At 41.4% G+C, this 16,990-nt stretch overlaps 1 protein-coding gene across 3 annotated transcripts in view; it reads left to right on the forward strand.

Annotated features, from left to right (window-relative positions):
- The window catches only part of LOC121574087 (calcium/calmodulin-dependent protein kinase kinase 1-like), a 124,067-nt gene that overhangs the window by 67,388 nt on the left and 39,689 nt on the right, over positions 1–16,990 (forward strand). For all 3 annotated transcript variants that reach the window (XM_041886679.2, XM_041886680.2, XM_045222675.1), the window contains exons 5-6: positions 7,113–7,164; positions 12,037–12,173. In XM_041886679.2, coding sequence (XP_041742613.1) covers positions 7,113–7,164; positions 12,037–12,173 — 189 coding nt within the window. The remainder of the gene's footprint in view (positions 1–7,112; positions 7,165–12,036; positions 12,174–16,990) is intronic.

The following is a 16,990-nucleotide window of genomic DNA, read 5'->3' on the forward strand; positions in this document are numbered from 1 at the left end:
TTGGTCAGATTTTGCGTATAGGCTACTTTGAAGCAAGGTAAGACATCCCTAATAATATGAAATTAAACATTCAGGTATAAAACGATTAAGTATGTTTTCAAAATGCATACTGCCTTCAGCTCACATTGTAAAGTGATGGGTGACGCGCTCATAGCCTGTTGCCTGAACTTGAATGGTGAATGGGAGGTGCACTTCAATTAGGCTACCAGTTGAGAAAAAAAATGTGTAGCTCTTTTTAGTCGTGCACCAAAGCTGTTTTTAACACGCGATTGCATTTAGAATTGTTGAGCAATGAATGGGCTTATAAAAGCAAGTTTTACTCCAGAAGCAACCAGCTGAGGAGCAGCAGGAGAAATCCTGTGTACGTGTGATAGTTGACGAAAATACACACAGGCCAATTTAATACCACTAAATTATTAACCTATAGACCAATAAGCATGACGGTCAAATGTATTTACATAGACTGGTATTTCCATCAATTAATAAAAAGCATTATTTTGCAGTGTTTTTTTTTTTGGCCAAAAGCCGGCAATTGCCCGCTAACCGAAACCCTGCTTTATTTTCACATGTGCTAACGGAAACCCTGCTTTATTTTCACATGCACTTGTGCAAGTATCATTACAGACGCTGGCAGTGTGAAAGTTTAACTTTGAATAACAAATACAGTAGACCACATTAACTGGAATGACATTCACTGGTGGGCAAAAAGAACACACTGAAAGCCAAGGCCCCATGCCTCTAACTATTCTGATAGGCTGCCGCCGCTACATTGCCCCCACCTCTATTCAAAACACATGCGCATTAGGTGTTGAAAGCAATTTAGAAGCTTTCATTCAATTACAAAAATGAACCAAAGTGTCTGCAATCATTCCAATCAGTGAAACCTCTTCAGATGAACAATAGCTTCATCCCACTTTTTACAGTGTATGAAATCAAATCAAAAATGTATTTGTCACATGCTTTGTAAACATCAGGTGTAGACTAACAGTGAAATGTTTACGGCCCTTTCCAACAATTCAGAGAGAAAGAAAATAGAGAAATAATAGAAAAGTAAAACACGTAATAATAAAAGTAATAATAGATACATAATAAGTAATAACTTGGCTATATAGACGGGGTACCAGTACCGTGTCGATGTGCAGAGGTACGAGGTTATTAAGGTAGATACAGTGGGGAAAAAAGTATTTAGTCAGCCACCAATTGTGCAAGTTCTCCCACTTAAAAAGATGAGAGAGGCCTGTAATTTTCATCATAGGTACACGTCAACTATGACAGACAAATTGAGATTTTTTTTCTCCAGAAAATCACATTGTAGGATTTTTTATGAATTTATTTGCAAATTATGGTGGAAAATAAGTATTTGGTCACCTACAAACAAGCAAGATTTCTGGCTCTCACAGACCTGTAACTTCTTCTTTAAGAGGCTCCTCTGTCCTCCACTCGTTAGCTGTATTAATGGCACCTGTTTGAACTTGTTATCAGTATAAAAGACACCTGTCCACAACCTCAAACAGTCACACTCCAAACTCCACTATGGCCAAGACCAAAGAGATGTCAAAGGACACCAGAAACAAAATTGTAGACCTGCACCAGGCTGGGAAGACTGAATCTGCAATAGGTAAGCAGCTTGGTTTGAAGAAATCAACTGTGGGAGCAATTATTAGGAAATGGAAGACATACAAGACCACTGATAATCTCCCTGGATCTGGGGCTCCACACAAGATCTCACCCCGTGGGGTCAAAATGACCACAACAACGGTGAGCAAAAATCCCAGAACCACACGGGGGGACCTAGTGAATGACCTGCAGAGAGCTGGGACCAAAGTAACAAAGCCTACCATCAGTAACACACTACGCCGCCAGGGACTCAAATCCTGCAGTGCCAGACGTGTCCCCCTGCTTAAGCCAGTACATGTCCAGGCCCGTCTGAAGTTTGCTAGAGTGCATTTGGATGATCCAGAAGAGGATTGGGAGAATGTCATATGGTCAGATGAAACCAAAATATAACTTTTTGGTAAAAACTCAACTCGTCGTGTTTGGAGGACAAAGAATGCTGAGTTGCATCCAAAGAACACCATACCTACTGTGAAGCATGGGGGTGGAAACATCATGCTTTTGGGCTGTTTTTCTGCAAAGGGACCAGGACGACTGATCTGTGTAAAGGAAAGAATGAATGGGGCCATGTATCGTGAGATTTTGAGTGAAAACCTCCTTCCATCAGCAAGGGCATTGAAGATGAAACGTGGCTGGGTCTTTCAGCATGACAATGATCCCAAACACACCGCCCGGGCAACGAAGGAGTGGCTTCAGAATAAGCATTTCAAGGTCCTGGAGTGGCCTAGCCAGTCTCCAGATCTCAACCCCATAGAAAATCTTTGGAGGGAGTTGAAAGTCCGTGTTGCCCAGCGACAGCCCCAAAACATCACTGCTCTAGAGGAGATCTGCATAGAGGAATGGGCCAAAATACCAGCAACAGTGTGTGAAAACCTTGTGAAGACTTACAGAAAACGTTTGACCTGTGTCATTGCCAACAAAGGGTATATAACAAAGTATTGAGAAACTTTTGTTATTGACCAAATACTTATTTTCCACCATAATTTGCAAATAAATTCATTAAAAATCCTACAATGTGATTCTCTGGATTTTCTTTTCTCATTTTGTCTGTCATAGTTGACGTGTACCTATGATGAAAATTACAGGCCTCTCTCATCTTTTTAAGTGGGAGAACTTGCACAATTGGTGGCTGACTAAATACTTTTTTTCCCCACTGTATGTACAGTTGAAGTCGGAAGTTTACATACACCTTAGCCAAATACATTTAAACAGTTCTTCACAATTACTGACATTTAATCCTAGTAAAAATTCCCTGTCTTAGGTCAGTTAGGGTCACCACTTTATTTTAATAATGTGAAATGTCAGAATAATAGTAGAGAGAATGATTTATTTCAGCTTTTATTTATTTCATCACATTCCCAGTGGTTCAGAAGTTTACATACACTCAATTAGTATTTGGTAGCATTGCCTTTAAATTGGTTAACTTGGGTCAAACATTTTGGGTAGTCTTCCACAAGCTTCCCACAATAAGTTGGGTGAATTGTGGCCCATTCCTCCTGACAGAGCTGGTGTAACTGAGTCAGGTTTGTAGGCCTCCTTGCTCGCACACGCTTTTTCAGTTCTGCCCACAAATTTTCTATAAGATTGAGGTCAGGGCTTTGTTATGGCCACTCCAATACCTTGACTTTGTTGTCCTTAAGCCATTTTGCCACAACTTTGGAAGTATGCTTGGGGTCATTGTCCATTTGGAAGACCCATTTGCGACCAAGCTTTAACTTCCTGACTGATGTCTTGAGATGTTGCTTCAATATATCCACATAATTTTCCTTCCTCATGATGCCATCTATTTTGTGAAGTGCACCAGTCCCTCCTGCAGCAAAGCACCCCCACAGCATGATGCTGCCACCCTCGTGCCTCACGGTTGGGATGATGTTCTTTGGCTTGCAAGCATCCCCCTTTTTCCTCCAAACATAACGATGGTCATTATGGCCAAACAGTTCTATTTTTGTTTCATCAGACCGGAGGACATTTTTCCAAAAAGTACGATCTTTGTCCCTATGTGCAGTTGCAAACCATAGTCTGGCTTTTTTATGACGGTTTTGGAGCAGTGGCTTCTTCCTTGCTGAGCGGCCTTTCAGGTTATGTCGATATAGGACTCGTTTTACTGTGGATATAGATACTTTTGTACCTGTTACCTCCAGCATCTTCACAAGGTCCTTTGCTGTTGTTCTGGGGTTGATTTGCACTTTTCGCACACCAAAGTATGTTAATCTCTAGGAGACAGAACGCGTCTCCTTCCTGAGCATTATGACGGCTGCGTGGTCCCATGGTGTTTATACTTGCGTACTATTGTTTGTACAGATGAATGTGGTACCTTCAGGCATTTGGAAATTGCTCCCAAGGATGAACCAGACTTGTGGAGGTCTACAATATTACTTCTGAGGTCTTTGCTGATTTCTTTTGATTTTACCATGATGTCAAGCAAAGAGGCACTGAGTGTGAAGGTAGGCCTTGAAATACATCCACAGGTACACCTCAAATTGACTCAAATGTTGTCAATTAGCCTAGTAGAAGCTTCTAAAGCCATGACATCATTTTGTGGAATTTTCCAAGCTGTTTAAGGGCACAGTCAACTTAGTGTATGTAAACTTCTGACCCACTGGAATTGTGATACAGTGAATTATAAGTGAAATAATCTGTCTGTAAACAATTGTTTGAAAAATTACATGCACAAAGTAGATGTCCTAACCGACTTGCCAAAACTATAGTTTGTTAACAAGAAATTTGTGGAGTGGTTGAAAAACGAGTTTTAATGACTCCAACCTAAGTGTATGTAAACTTCCGACTTTAACTGTACATATAATTAGGAATAAAGTGACAGATAATAAATAGTAGCAGCAGCGTATGTGATGAGTAAAAAAAAAAGTTGGTGCAAAAAGGGTCATGCAGATAGTCCGGGTAGCCATTTCACTAACTATTTAGCAGTCTTAGGGCTTGGGTGTAGAAGCTGTTCAGGGTCCTGTTGGTTCCAGACTTGGTTCATCGGTACCGCTTGCTGTGTGGTAGCAGAAAGAACAGTCTATGACTTGGGTGGCTGGAGTCTTTGACAATTTTTAGGGTCGTCCTCTGACACCACCTGGTATAGAGGTCCTGGATGGCAGGGAGCTCGGCCCCAGTGATGTACTGGGCCATACGCACTACCGTATGTAGCACGTTGCGGTCAGATGCCAAGCAGTTGCCATACCAAGCATTGATGCAGCCAGTCAATATGCTCTCAATGGTGCAGCTGTATAACTTTTTGAGGATCTGATGGCCCATGCCAAATCTTTTCATCCTCCTGAGGGGGAAGAGGCATTGTCGTTTCCTCTTCACGACTGTGTTGGTGTGTTTGGACCATGATCGATCCTTAGTGATGTGGACACTGAGGAACTTGAAGCTCTCTACCCTCTCCACTACAGCCCTGTCGCTGTGAATAGGGGGTGCTCGGCCCTCCGTTTCCTGTAGTCCACAATCAACTCCTTTGTCTTGCTGACGTTGAGGGAATTGTTGTTGTCCTGGTACCACACTGCCAGGTCTCTGACCCACTCCCTGTAGGCTGTCTCATTGTTGTCGGTGATCAGGCCTACCACAATCGTGTTGTCGGCAAATTTAATGATGGTGTTGGAGTTGTGCGGGGCCACGCAATCGTGGGTGAATAGGGAGTACAGGAGGGGACTAAGCACGCACCCGAGGGTCAGCATGGCGGATGTGTTGTTGCCTACCCTCACCACCTGGGGGGCGGCCCGTCCAGGATCCAGTTGCAAAGGGAGGTGTTCAGTTCCAGGGTCCTTAGCTTAGTGATGAGCTTGGAGGGCACTATGGGGTTTAACGCTGAGCTGTAGTCAATGAACAGCATTCTCACGTAGGTGTTCCTTTTGTCCAGGTGGGGCCGTGTGGAGTACAATAGAGATTGCGTAATCTGTGGATCTGTTGGATCTTGAATAGGCTTCAATGTTGTGATCTTTGACACAGGCAGGGAATAACTAGTGAGACTGCTGGTGGTGGTACTGTAACTGGAGCAGTGGAATAAAATAGAAAGAAAAAAACATCTCTCCTCCAAGATATGCACTATCCATTCATCTTTTTCATCCGCTGAAAAACGAATAGTCTGATGTCCCTGACGTTACATACAGAATTAGGGAATATACTAGCATAGTGGTGGTACTGTCTGAAGAAATTAAAGAAATAGAAATGATCTCCTATAAAATATGCACCATCCATGGTCCTTCATGATCGTGTCTGAACAGCGTCTGATATCCGTAACATTACACACACAGTGAGAATATGAATGCTGCCATTAATAAAGCTGTGTGATGCTTTCAGGTGGGTCTTATTCATTAGCCAACACAAAATACATTTAATCCGCAGGTGCAAGGAATTAACACCTAATTAGTGCTATAGAGGAGAAGGGAATGAGGTGTGTGTGTGTGTGTGTGTGTCACTGAAGGAACTGGGCTCTCGCATCATTTGAACACCAGAATACTCTGATGTTCTTAATTCTATCCTGACCTGAAGGTTTGAAAGATCTTACATACAGAAGAAAGTGAAGGATGGAACTTCAATAGCATTACTGTAAGTTAATGAGTTTCTATTTGAATATATGGCCAGTGGCCACCGAACCTTGTAGACCTACTGCATGGTAACAAACTGTAGGCTCCAGTATTGGACCATCAGCTTGCTTTCTGGAGTCATTACCATACCTGTATTCTACATGGTTGCTGGTAGAGTTAAACTAGCCACTAACAGAAGTCAACCCTTCCTTAACATAAGCCATCTTCCACCGTGTATCACCTCATTTCCATAGTAATTTATGCAATCACTTACCCACCGGCAGAGAGAGTGGTGCTGGGAATTTTAAGTACGTCATTAGCACAATAAACAATATTTATGAAAGCTTTTCTTTGATTAATATGGAAATGATTCCAGGAAGTTAGAGATGTTATTATGTCATCCACTTCACTAGAAATTAGGATGCTTTGACTGCGAGTGTCACGCCAACCCTTGTGTACTGAACGCTAATGAATATGAACCCTTGTGGACTGAACGCTAATGAATATGAACCCTTGTGTACTGAACGCTAATGAATATGAACCCTTGTGTACTGAACGCTAATGAATATGAACCCTTGTGTACTGAACGCTAATGAATATGACATTTATTGAATGCTGAAAGACTTCAGACTTCTCTACACCTTTTAAAAAACAGCTGTTCTGTTCTATACAGTATCTAGTAAGCCCCTTTCTGTTAGTCTCTCTCTCTTAATCCTGTTCAGCATGTAATGAATGAAGAAATGAATGAATGGATGGATGAATAAATAAATGGATGGATTAATGAATGAACAAACATTATTGAATAAACTTGTACTCAAATCTGTTCTGCACTAAAGTGAACTGTATGGTGTGTGTGTCTCTTTGTTGTTATAGTGATTTAACTAATAGTGAGTAAGTGACCAGAATGAAAGATATGGCATGTTAGCTCACCAATAACATCAATCGCATCCCCCTCTCCTTCTCTTCCAGGCCATGAAGTTGGTGTCCAAGAAGAAGCTGATGAAGCAGTATGGATTCCCACGTACGTGTCACACGGTTTGGCCTTTACACATTCAACACTCCTTAGGTCTCTGGTCCTCTGGAGCTCAGTTGGTGACTTTGATTTCCGGTACCACCCACACGTAAAAAAAATTATACACGCATGACTGTAAGTCATGTTGGATAAAAGCGTCTGCTAAATGGCATATATTATATAATTACAATCCAGCTCGAAGGATACAGATAGGAACTTAAGTAGTGTGACCACATGTTCCAGATTGTGCGGGACAGTCACACATTTTAGCCCTTTGTCCCATGTCCTGCAACCAAACAATCATGTCCTGCATTTTATCAACAAATTAAAACACCACTAATTTACAAACAAAGGTTGATTTGTCCTATATTTCAGTCATACATTCCAACCTGTCTCTTGGGGTTGCACTTTATGACAAGATACAGTTGAAGTCGGAAGTTTACATACACTTAGGTTGGAGTCATTAAAACTCGTTTTTCAACCACTCCACAAATGTCTTGTTAACAAACTATAGTTTTGGCAAGTCGGTTAGGACATCTACTTTGCGCATGACACAAGAAATGTTTCCAACAATTGTTTACAGACAGATTATTTCACTTATAATTCACTGTATCACAATTCCAGTGGGTCAGAACTTTGCATACACTAAGTTGACTGTGCCTTTAAACAGCTTGGAAAATTCCAGAAAATGATGGCATGGCTTTAGAAGCTTCTGATAGGCTAATTGACATCATTTGAGTCAATTGGAGGTGTACCTGTAGATGTATTTCAAAGCCTACCTTCAAACTCAGTGCCTCTCTGCTTGACATCATGGGAAAATCAAAAGAAATCAAGACCAAGACCTCAGAAAAATATGTGTAGACCTCCACAAGTCTGGTTCATCATTGGGAGCAATTTCCAAACGCCTGAAGGTACCACGTTCATCTGTACAAACAATAGTACGCAAGTATAAACACCATGGGACCACGCAGCCGTCATACCGCTCAGGAAGGAGACGCGTTCTGTCTCCTAGAGATGAACCTACTTTGGTGCAAAAAGTGCAAATCAATCCCAGAACAACAGCAAAGGACCTTGTGAAGATGCTGGAGGAAACAGGTACAAAAGTATCTACAGTGAGGGAAAAAAGTATTTGATCCCCTGCTGATTTTGTACGTTTGCCCACTGACAAAGAAATTATCAGTCTATAATTTTAATGGTAGGTTTATTTGAACAGTGAGAGACAGAATAACAACAAAAAAATCCAGAAAAATGCATGTCAAAAATGTTATAAATTTATTTGCATTTTAATGAGGGAAATAAGTATTTGACCCCCTCTCAATCAGAAAGATTTCTGGCTCCCAGGTGTCTTTTATACAGGTAACGAGCTGAGATTAGGAGCACACTCTTAAAGGGAGTGCTCCTAATCTCAGCTTGTTAACTGTATAAAAGACACCTGTCCACAGAAGCAATCAATCAATCAGATTCCAAACTCTCCACCATGGCCAAGACCAAAGAGCTCTCCAAGGATGTCAGGGAAAAGATTGTAGACCTACACAAGGCTGGAATGGGCTACAAGACCATCGCCAAGCAGCTTGGTGAGTAGGTGACAACAGTTGGTGCGATTATTCGCAAATGGAAGAAACACAAAATAACTGTCAATCTCCCTCGGCCTGGGGCTCCACGCAAGATCTCACCTCGTGGAGTTGCAATGATCATGAGAATGGTGAGGAATCAGCCCAGAACTACACGGGAGGATCTTGTCAATGATCTCAAGGCAGCTGGGACCATAGTCACCAAGAAAACAATTGGTAACACACTACGCCGTGAAGGACTGAAATCCTGCAGCGCCCGCAAGGTCCCCCTGCTCAAGAAAGCACATATACATGCCCATCTGAAGTTTGCCAATGAACATCTGAATGATTCAGAGGAGAACTGGGTGAAAGTGTTGTGGTCAGATGAGACCAGAATGGAGCTCTTTGGCATCAACTCAACTCGCCGTGTTTGGAGGAGGAGGAATGCTGCCTATGACCCCAAGAACACCATCCCCACGTCAAACATGGAGGTGGAAACATTATGCTTTGGGGGTGTTTTTCTGCTAAGGGGACAGGACAACTTCACCGCATCAAAGGGACGATGGACGGGGCCATGTACCGTCAAATCTTGGGTGAGAACCTCCTTCCTTCAGCCAGGGCATTGAAAATGGGTCGTGGATGGGTATTCCATCTTGACAATGACCCAAAACACACGGCCAAGGCAACAAAGGAGTGTCTCAAGAAGAAGCACATTAATGTCCTGGAGTGGCCTAGCCAGTCTCCAGACCTTAATCCCATATAAAATCTGTGGAGGGAGCTGAAAGTTCGAGTTGCCAAACGTCAGCCTTCGAAACCTTAATGACTTGGAGAAGATCTGCAAAGAGGAGTGGGACAAAATCCCTCCTGAGATGTGTGCAAACCTGGTGGCCAACACAAGAAACATCTGACCTCTGTGATTGCTAACAAAGGTTTTGCCACCAAGCACTAAGTCATGTTTTGCAGAGGGGTCAAATACTTATTTCCCTCATTAAAATGTAAATCAATTTATAAAATTATATTTTTATGTCTCCCGAGTGGCGCAGTGGTCTAAGGCACTGCATCGCAGTGCTAGCTGTGCCACCAGAGATCCTGGTTCGAATCCAGGCTCTGTCGTAGCCGGCCGCGACCGGGAGACCCATGGGGCGGCGCACATTTGGCCCAGCGTCGTCCAGGGTAGGGGAGGGAATGGCCGGCAGGGATGTAGCTCAGTTGGTAGAGCATGGCGTTTGCAAACGCCAGGGTTGTGGGTTCGTTTCCCACGGGGGGCCAGTATGAATAAAAAATAAAATAATGTATGCACTCACTAACTGTAAGTCGCTCTGGATAAGAGCGTCTGCTAAATAACTAAAATGTAAATGTATAACATTTTTGACATGCGTTTTTCTGGATTTTGTTGTTGTTATTCTGTCTCTCACTGTTAAAATACACCTACCATTAAAATTTTAGACTGATCATTTCTTTGTCAGTGGGCAAACGTACAAAATCAGCAGGGGATCAAATACTTTTTTTCCCTCACTGTATATACACAGTAAAACGAGTCCTATATTGACATAACCTGAAAGGCCGCTCAGCAAGGAAGAAGCCACTGCTCCAAAACCGCCATAAAAAGCCAGACTACGGTTTGCAACTGCACATGGGGACAAAGATCGTACTTTTTGGAGAAATGTCCTCTGGTCTGATGAAACAAAAATAGAACTGTTTGGCCATAATGACCATCGTTATGTTTGGAGGAAAAAGGGGAATGCTTGCAAGCCGAAGAACACCATCCCAACCGTGAAGCACGGGGGTGGCAGCATCATGCTGTGGGGGTGCTTTGCTGCAGGAGGGACTGGTGCATTTCACAAAATAGATGGCATCAAGAGGAAGGAAAATTATGTTTATATATTGAAGCAACATCTCAAGACATCAATCAGGAAGTTAAAGCTTGGTCGCAAATGGGTCTTCCAAATGGACAATGACCCCAAGCATACTTCCAAAGTTGTGGCAAAATGGCTTAAGGACAACAAAGTCAAGGTATTGGAGTGGCCATCCAAAGCCCTGACCTCAATCCTATAGAAAATGTGTGGGCAGAACTGAAAAAGCGTGTGCGAGCAAGGAGGCCTACAAACCTGTCTCAGTTACACCATCTCTGTCAGGAGGAATGGGCCAAAATTCACCCAACTTATTGTGGGAAGCTTGTGGAAGGCTACCCGAAACATTTGACCCAAGTTAAACAATTTAAAGGCAATGCTACCAAATACTAATTGAGTGTATGTAAACTTCTGACCCACTGGGAATGTGGTGAAAGAAATAAAAGCAGAAATAAATCATTCTCTGTACTATTATTCTGACATTTCACATTCTTAAAATAAAGTGGTGATCCTAACTGACCTAAAACAGGGAATTTTTACTAGGATTAAATGTCAGGAATTGTGAAAAACAGTTTAAATGTATATGGCTAAGGTGTATGTTAACTTCCGACTTCAACTGTATCTCTAGACATTTAACCACTGAGGTATATAATTATAAACCCACCCAAACTAGGCCTATTTGTCATATGAGAATGATCAATGAAATCATCACCAGGTAGCCTATTGTTCTGGCAAAGATGTGTCTGTAGCAGATTGCTAAACTGTATTTTATATGGATAATATTAACGTAGGTAGGCTACTCTGTTTTTGCCAGGAAAACCCATAGAAAATTAAACAACCCCTTTCTGGTCACTAATCTGGATATGTTCACTGCCTTTGCGCGCCAATGCTGATGACTGGTCATTGGTCAACAGTCAAGACAAGCAAATCTTTGGTTCTGAAGCAGAGATTAGATGTTTTTGAAACAAGAATTTGGTGCAATGCCGTAGGCCTATGTTAGTGACCAGATCGAATAAGCAAAAGTATTAATATAAAATACAAATGGTAGGCTATATGTAGCCTATTAAAATATGTATACAAAAATCAAATTCAGTTTCACACTCGCTACACTGTGTAAACTACACTAGTCTGTCTCGTGAATGTCCCTCAAAATCATTCCCTTGTCCCCATAATTGGTTTTTTAAATGTGGTCACCCTAATCTTAAACAGTGGCATTACTCCTGTATACGCTTTTCTCATGTACCCAGATATGAGTGATTGTAACTTGACTTGTTCACTGGTGAAAATATAATAATTGACTTGTGTCTCACATATGCTTTGTGAGACTGCTAACAGGGACTTTGTTGTGGAGGATGTTGATTATGGTGCTTTTAACTAACTTGCCTTTCTTAATTGCGCCTGAAAAACATTTTATTGAATTTAATGGAATTGTCAGCTGACGTAAGGTTGGTGGTTTGTGTGGTTGTTGTGATTCCCTGCAGGACGCCCCCCTCCCAGAGGACCTAAGGCAGCGGTCCAAGGAGAGCAGCCCAAAGTCCTAGGCCCCCTGGAGAGGGTCTACCAGGAGATTGCCATACTCAGGAAGCTGGACCATCTCAACATAGTCAAACTGGTGGAGGTGAGGGGAGAGCCTACCCAGCTAGCACATAACGTTCTAAGAACCATATGTTTCTTAAAGCTTGGTGAGAGCATGGTTGTCCTATGCTTATTTTTATAACCTTCCCACAACTTTCTGGGAATGGTGCAGGATAGTTACTTGGCTTTGGAACATTCTCAGCACATTTAAGGAACATGACAAAAAAACTTTGTTTTATTGGTATTTCATTACTTTAACAGAACGTTTCTTTAAAAGTTCAAACATGGTTACATTTAATAAAATTTTGAGTAATGTTCCAGCGACGTTCTCCAACTGGTTTGACATAGGGAATGTTCTCAAATAGTTGAGAGAACATTAAGAAAACAACGTTCTTCTGTGGAAATGTCAGTACTTCTGCGTAACGTTTCCTACAGGTTTTCTAAGAATGTTATTTAAAAATATTTTTAACCCTTTGACACGTACGAACAAATGGGTGTGATCATTCTACAGTTGTCCCTGCAACGTATACTCAAACGGGTGTGATTAGAACACTTTTTTAGAACGTCCAGTTACGATTGATGCAACAGTCAGCGTTTGAGCTGGCCACACAGTTTCTGTACAGAAACATTTTGCACAAACAGTCTTTACAACATTATGTCCTCAATATGAGCAGTTTATTTTTGGATGCAATGTTCAGACATTCACAGAGGTAGCAACAGCATAACACAATTCTCATCCAAACCGGAAAATGAAGGCTACATTAGTTTTAGTGCTAGCTTGGAATGTGACCTAACACAAGCGGTCATATTTAGCTAACTCTGGACTGACAGAAACCGTATATGAATTAGCTAATAGCAATTACTATTTACAATTCATCACATCACGGGTGATCTCACCAGTGATCGAAATAATTGAGGAAAACACTTTCTAAAAATCAAAAGTAATCCGACCATGGGTAGTTTGTGCACGCCGCCATGTTTATTTTTTTTGCATCAACCAAAGATAAGAAGAGGAGACAAGATGAGTTTGGTCTGTTTGCAGTATGCATGTTGATGGGGGTGTGTCATCTGCCATCATTCGCTTCCGGAAGTTTACTTAAAAGACGAGTGAACCATCCCTTCACCTCGTTTTGTGATAACATCTTTGTTCTGACAGACATTTACGTCACAACCAGAATGCATTGTATGATGTCAACAAACATGGCGCCACACATAGCTAGCAATTAACTTAGCATTAGCTAATCATAATCAGTACAACCTTCAAAAAAGTATTTTACACACATTATATGTGTTCATTACAATCTATGCAAGAATCGGAATGCATGATTTGTCACCAGTACTTGAAAACATGTGAATAAAACAGTAAATACATTATGCTCCATACATACACTACCGGTCAACAGTTTTAGAACACCTACTCATTCAAGGGTTTTATTTATTTTTACTATTTTCTACATTGTAGAATAATAGTGAAGACACCAACGCTATGAAATAACACATATGGAATCATGTAGTAACCAAAAAAGTGTTAAACAAATCAAAATATATTTTATATTTGAGATTCTTCAAATAGGCACACTTTGCCTTGATGACAGCTTTGCACACTCTTGGCATTCTCTCAACCAGCTTCATGAGGTAGTCACCTGGAATGCATTTCAATTAACAGGTGTGCCTTCTTAAAAAGTAATTTGTGGAATTTCTTTCCTTTTAATACATTTGAGCCAATCAGTTGTGTTGTGACAAGGTCTGTGAGGGGGTATACAGAAGAAAGCCCTATTTGGTAAAATACCAAGTCCATATTATGTCAAGAACAGCTCAAATAAGCAAAGAGAAACAACAGCCCATCATTACTTTAAGAAATAAAGGTCAGTCAATACGGAACATTTCAAGAACTTAGAAAGTTTCTTCAAGTGCAGTCGCAAAAACCACTCCAGGACCTTGAAATGCTTCTTACGAAGCCACTCCTTCGTTGCCCGGGCGGTGTGTTTGGGATCATTGTCATGCTGAAAGACCCAGCCACGTTTCATCTTCAATGCCCTTGCTGATGGAAGGAGGTTTTCACTCAAAATCTCACGATACATGGCCCCATTCATTCTTTCCTTTACACGGATCAGTCGTCCTGGTCCCTTTGCAGAAAAACGGCCCCAAAGCATGATGTTTCCACCCCCCATGCTTCACAGTAGGTATGGTGTTCTTTGGATGCAACTCAGCATTCTTTGTCCTCCAAACACGACGAGTTGAGTTTTTACCAAAAAGTTATATTTTGGTTTCATCTGACCATATGACATTCTCCCAATCCTCTTCTGGATCATCCAAATGCACTCTAGCAAACTTCAGACGGGCCTGGACATGTACTGGCTTAAGCAGGGGGACACGTCTGGCACTGCAGGATTTGAGTCCCTGGCGGCGTAGTGTGTTACTGATGGTAGGCTTTGTTACTTTGGTCCCAGCTCTCTGCAGGTCATTCACTAGGTCCCCCCGTGTGGTTCTGGGATTTTTGCTCACCGTTCTTGTGATCATTTTGACCCCACGGGTGAGATCTTGCATGGAGCCCCAGATCGAGGGAGATTATCAGTGGTCTTGTATGTCTTCCATTTCCTAATAATTGCTCCCACAGTTGATTTCTTCAAACCAAGCTGCTTACCTATTGCATATTCAGTCTTCCCAGCCTGGTGCAGGTCTACAATTTTGTTTCTGGTGTCCTTTGACAGCTCTTTGGTCTTGGCCATAGTGGAGTTTGGAGTGTGACTGTTTGAGGTTGTGGACAGTTGTCTTTTATACTGATAACAAGTTCAAACAGGTGCCATTAATACAGGTAACGAGTGAAGGACAGAGGAGCCTCTTAAAGAAGAAGTTACAGGTCTGTGAGAGCCAGAAATCTTGCTTGTTTGTAGGTGACCAAATACTTATTTTCCACCATAATTTGCAAATAAATTCATAAAAAATCCATACAATGTGATTTTCTGGAAAAAAAAATCTCAATTTGTCTGTCATAGTTGACGTGTACCTATGATGAAAATTACAGGCGTCTCGCATCTTTTTAAGTGAGAGAACTTGCACAATTGGTGGCTGACTAAATACTTTTTTCCCCCACTGTACATGTGGTTGAGTTGTCAACTAATGTGAATTCAATGTGTAATCAACCCAAAATGTCACCCTGTCATTGGATTTAGGTTAAAAATTGCGTGGAAAAAATACATTTCCTTACGCTGATGACTTTTTGCAAATCAAATCAGTTTTCAATGTCATCACATTTAATATTTGGATTGAAATGACGTAGAAACAACATTGATTCAACTAGTTTTTGCCCAGTGGGTTGAGGTGTTTTTTTTTTTATGTAATTTTTTTTTCTCCAGTTTATGCTTTGGCCACAAATATGAGTATTGGACGAGTCAATAACATTATTTGGATATGAGTTAACAGAATATGCATTTTTTAAGAGCAATTTCCACTGGGCAGTTACTTTAAAAGTCTTATTAAAACATTCAGTGAAAGTTTTAAAGGGAAACTTCACAATTGTTCTACTTCATATTCATCATCTCCAGCACCAACCCAACATCAACATACAGTATGTGAAAATGGTGTGTTTCTATGTTTTGTAGTAAAAAAGATAAGAGGAAGATAAGTCTTTCCAATGACATAATCTGTGTTATTTGTGTGATTTTGACCAATTGTGAGTAGGCATTGCCTACTAATTGTCTACTAATTGGTTGATGATGTAAAAAAATTGGTTGATGATGTCAACAACCTCCAAATAACCTTTACATTTCATTCTTACTGTTAAGAAAATGTTCAATAATAACCATAACAAAACTTTCACAACATTTAGAGAATGTTCTAAGAATATTTAATTACCTTAAAATAACCTATTATTTCCATTCTCAGAGCGTTCATAAAACCTCCCAGGACAACTTTCACGAAACCAGAGTAAAACTCTAGAACCTCCCAGAAACCTAAAAATGTATGTTCCCAGAACAGGCAAAATGTTCACTTCTGTTCTCAGAATGTTAAAAAAAACGTTCCGTTTAACAGTCAGGAAACGTATGGCTTCATTCCCACAACAATGTTAAACCAAAAACATACATTCCCACAACTTCCAAGGAACCAAATGTGCTAGCTGGGAAGGAGTGTACTGTATATGGGATAGGGTGCCATTTGGGATGCAACCAAGTACTGCGCTGCTTACCACAGTGGCTTATGTAAAGGAGATGGGAATAGATGGGAGAGGCACTGATTTAGAGAGGAGCGACAGACAAGCACCGCACTGACCCTCTCTCTCCTCTCCCCAGTAACATTATCAGAGTGCTCTTCAATCACAGGCAGATGGCGGGGGCTCCCAGACGTAATTGGCTTCCTCATCAGAGCAGGATGGAGGGCTAGGTGTTGGTGGAGAGAGGGCTCGGGGAGGGCTGGGACTGGAGTTAGTGGGTGGCACCATGCCAGGCCCGCCAGTCATAATGAGTTTACAGTGAAAGGAGGGCAGGGTGGAGGCACTGGAGATGGGATGGAGTCAGTGGGTGGCCATGGATACCTCTGGGGCTCCTAGCAGCACTGTGCCAGTCAGTCGTAATGAGTTTACAGTGAAAGTGGAGCTCCTCTTAGCTTAGTGTTTCAACTCTACAGCTCCATCCCAGAGCAGCCAGCCGCCCTCCTTTCCCAGGGCCGGATTAAGAAATAATATGTATGTGTATATAGATTGCGTATAGGCTTGTGTCCCACATGAATCTTCTCTTTGTGCCATACTGGGTACAAATGCCTTCTGTTTCATTTTTCTGTATTTATTTATCTGCATATGTTATGTATGTATGTATGTATGTATGTGTGTATATATACAGTGTATATGTATGTATGTATGTATGT

The sequence above is a fragment of the Coregonus clupeaformis genome, chromosome 9, assembly GCF_020615455.1.
Source record: "Coregonus clupeaformis isolate EN_2021a chromosome 9, ASM2061545v1, whole genome shotgun sequence".
Classification (NCBI taxonomy): domain Eukaryota; kingdom Metazoa; phylum Chordata; class Actinopteri; order Salmoniformes; family Salmonidae; genus Coregonus; species Coregonus clupeaformis.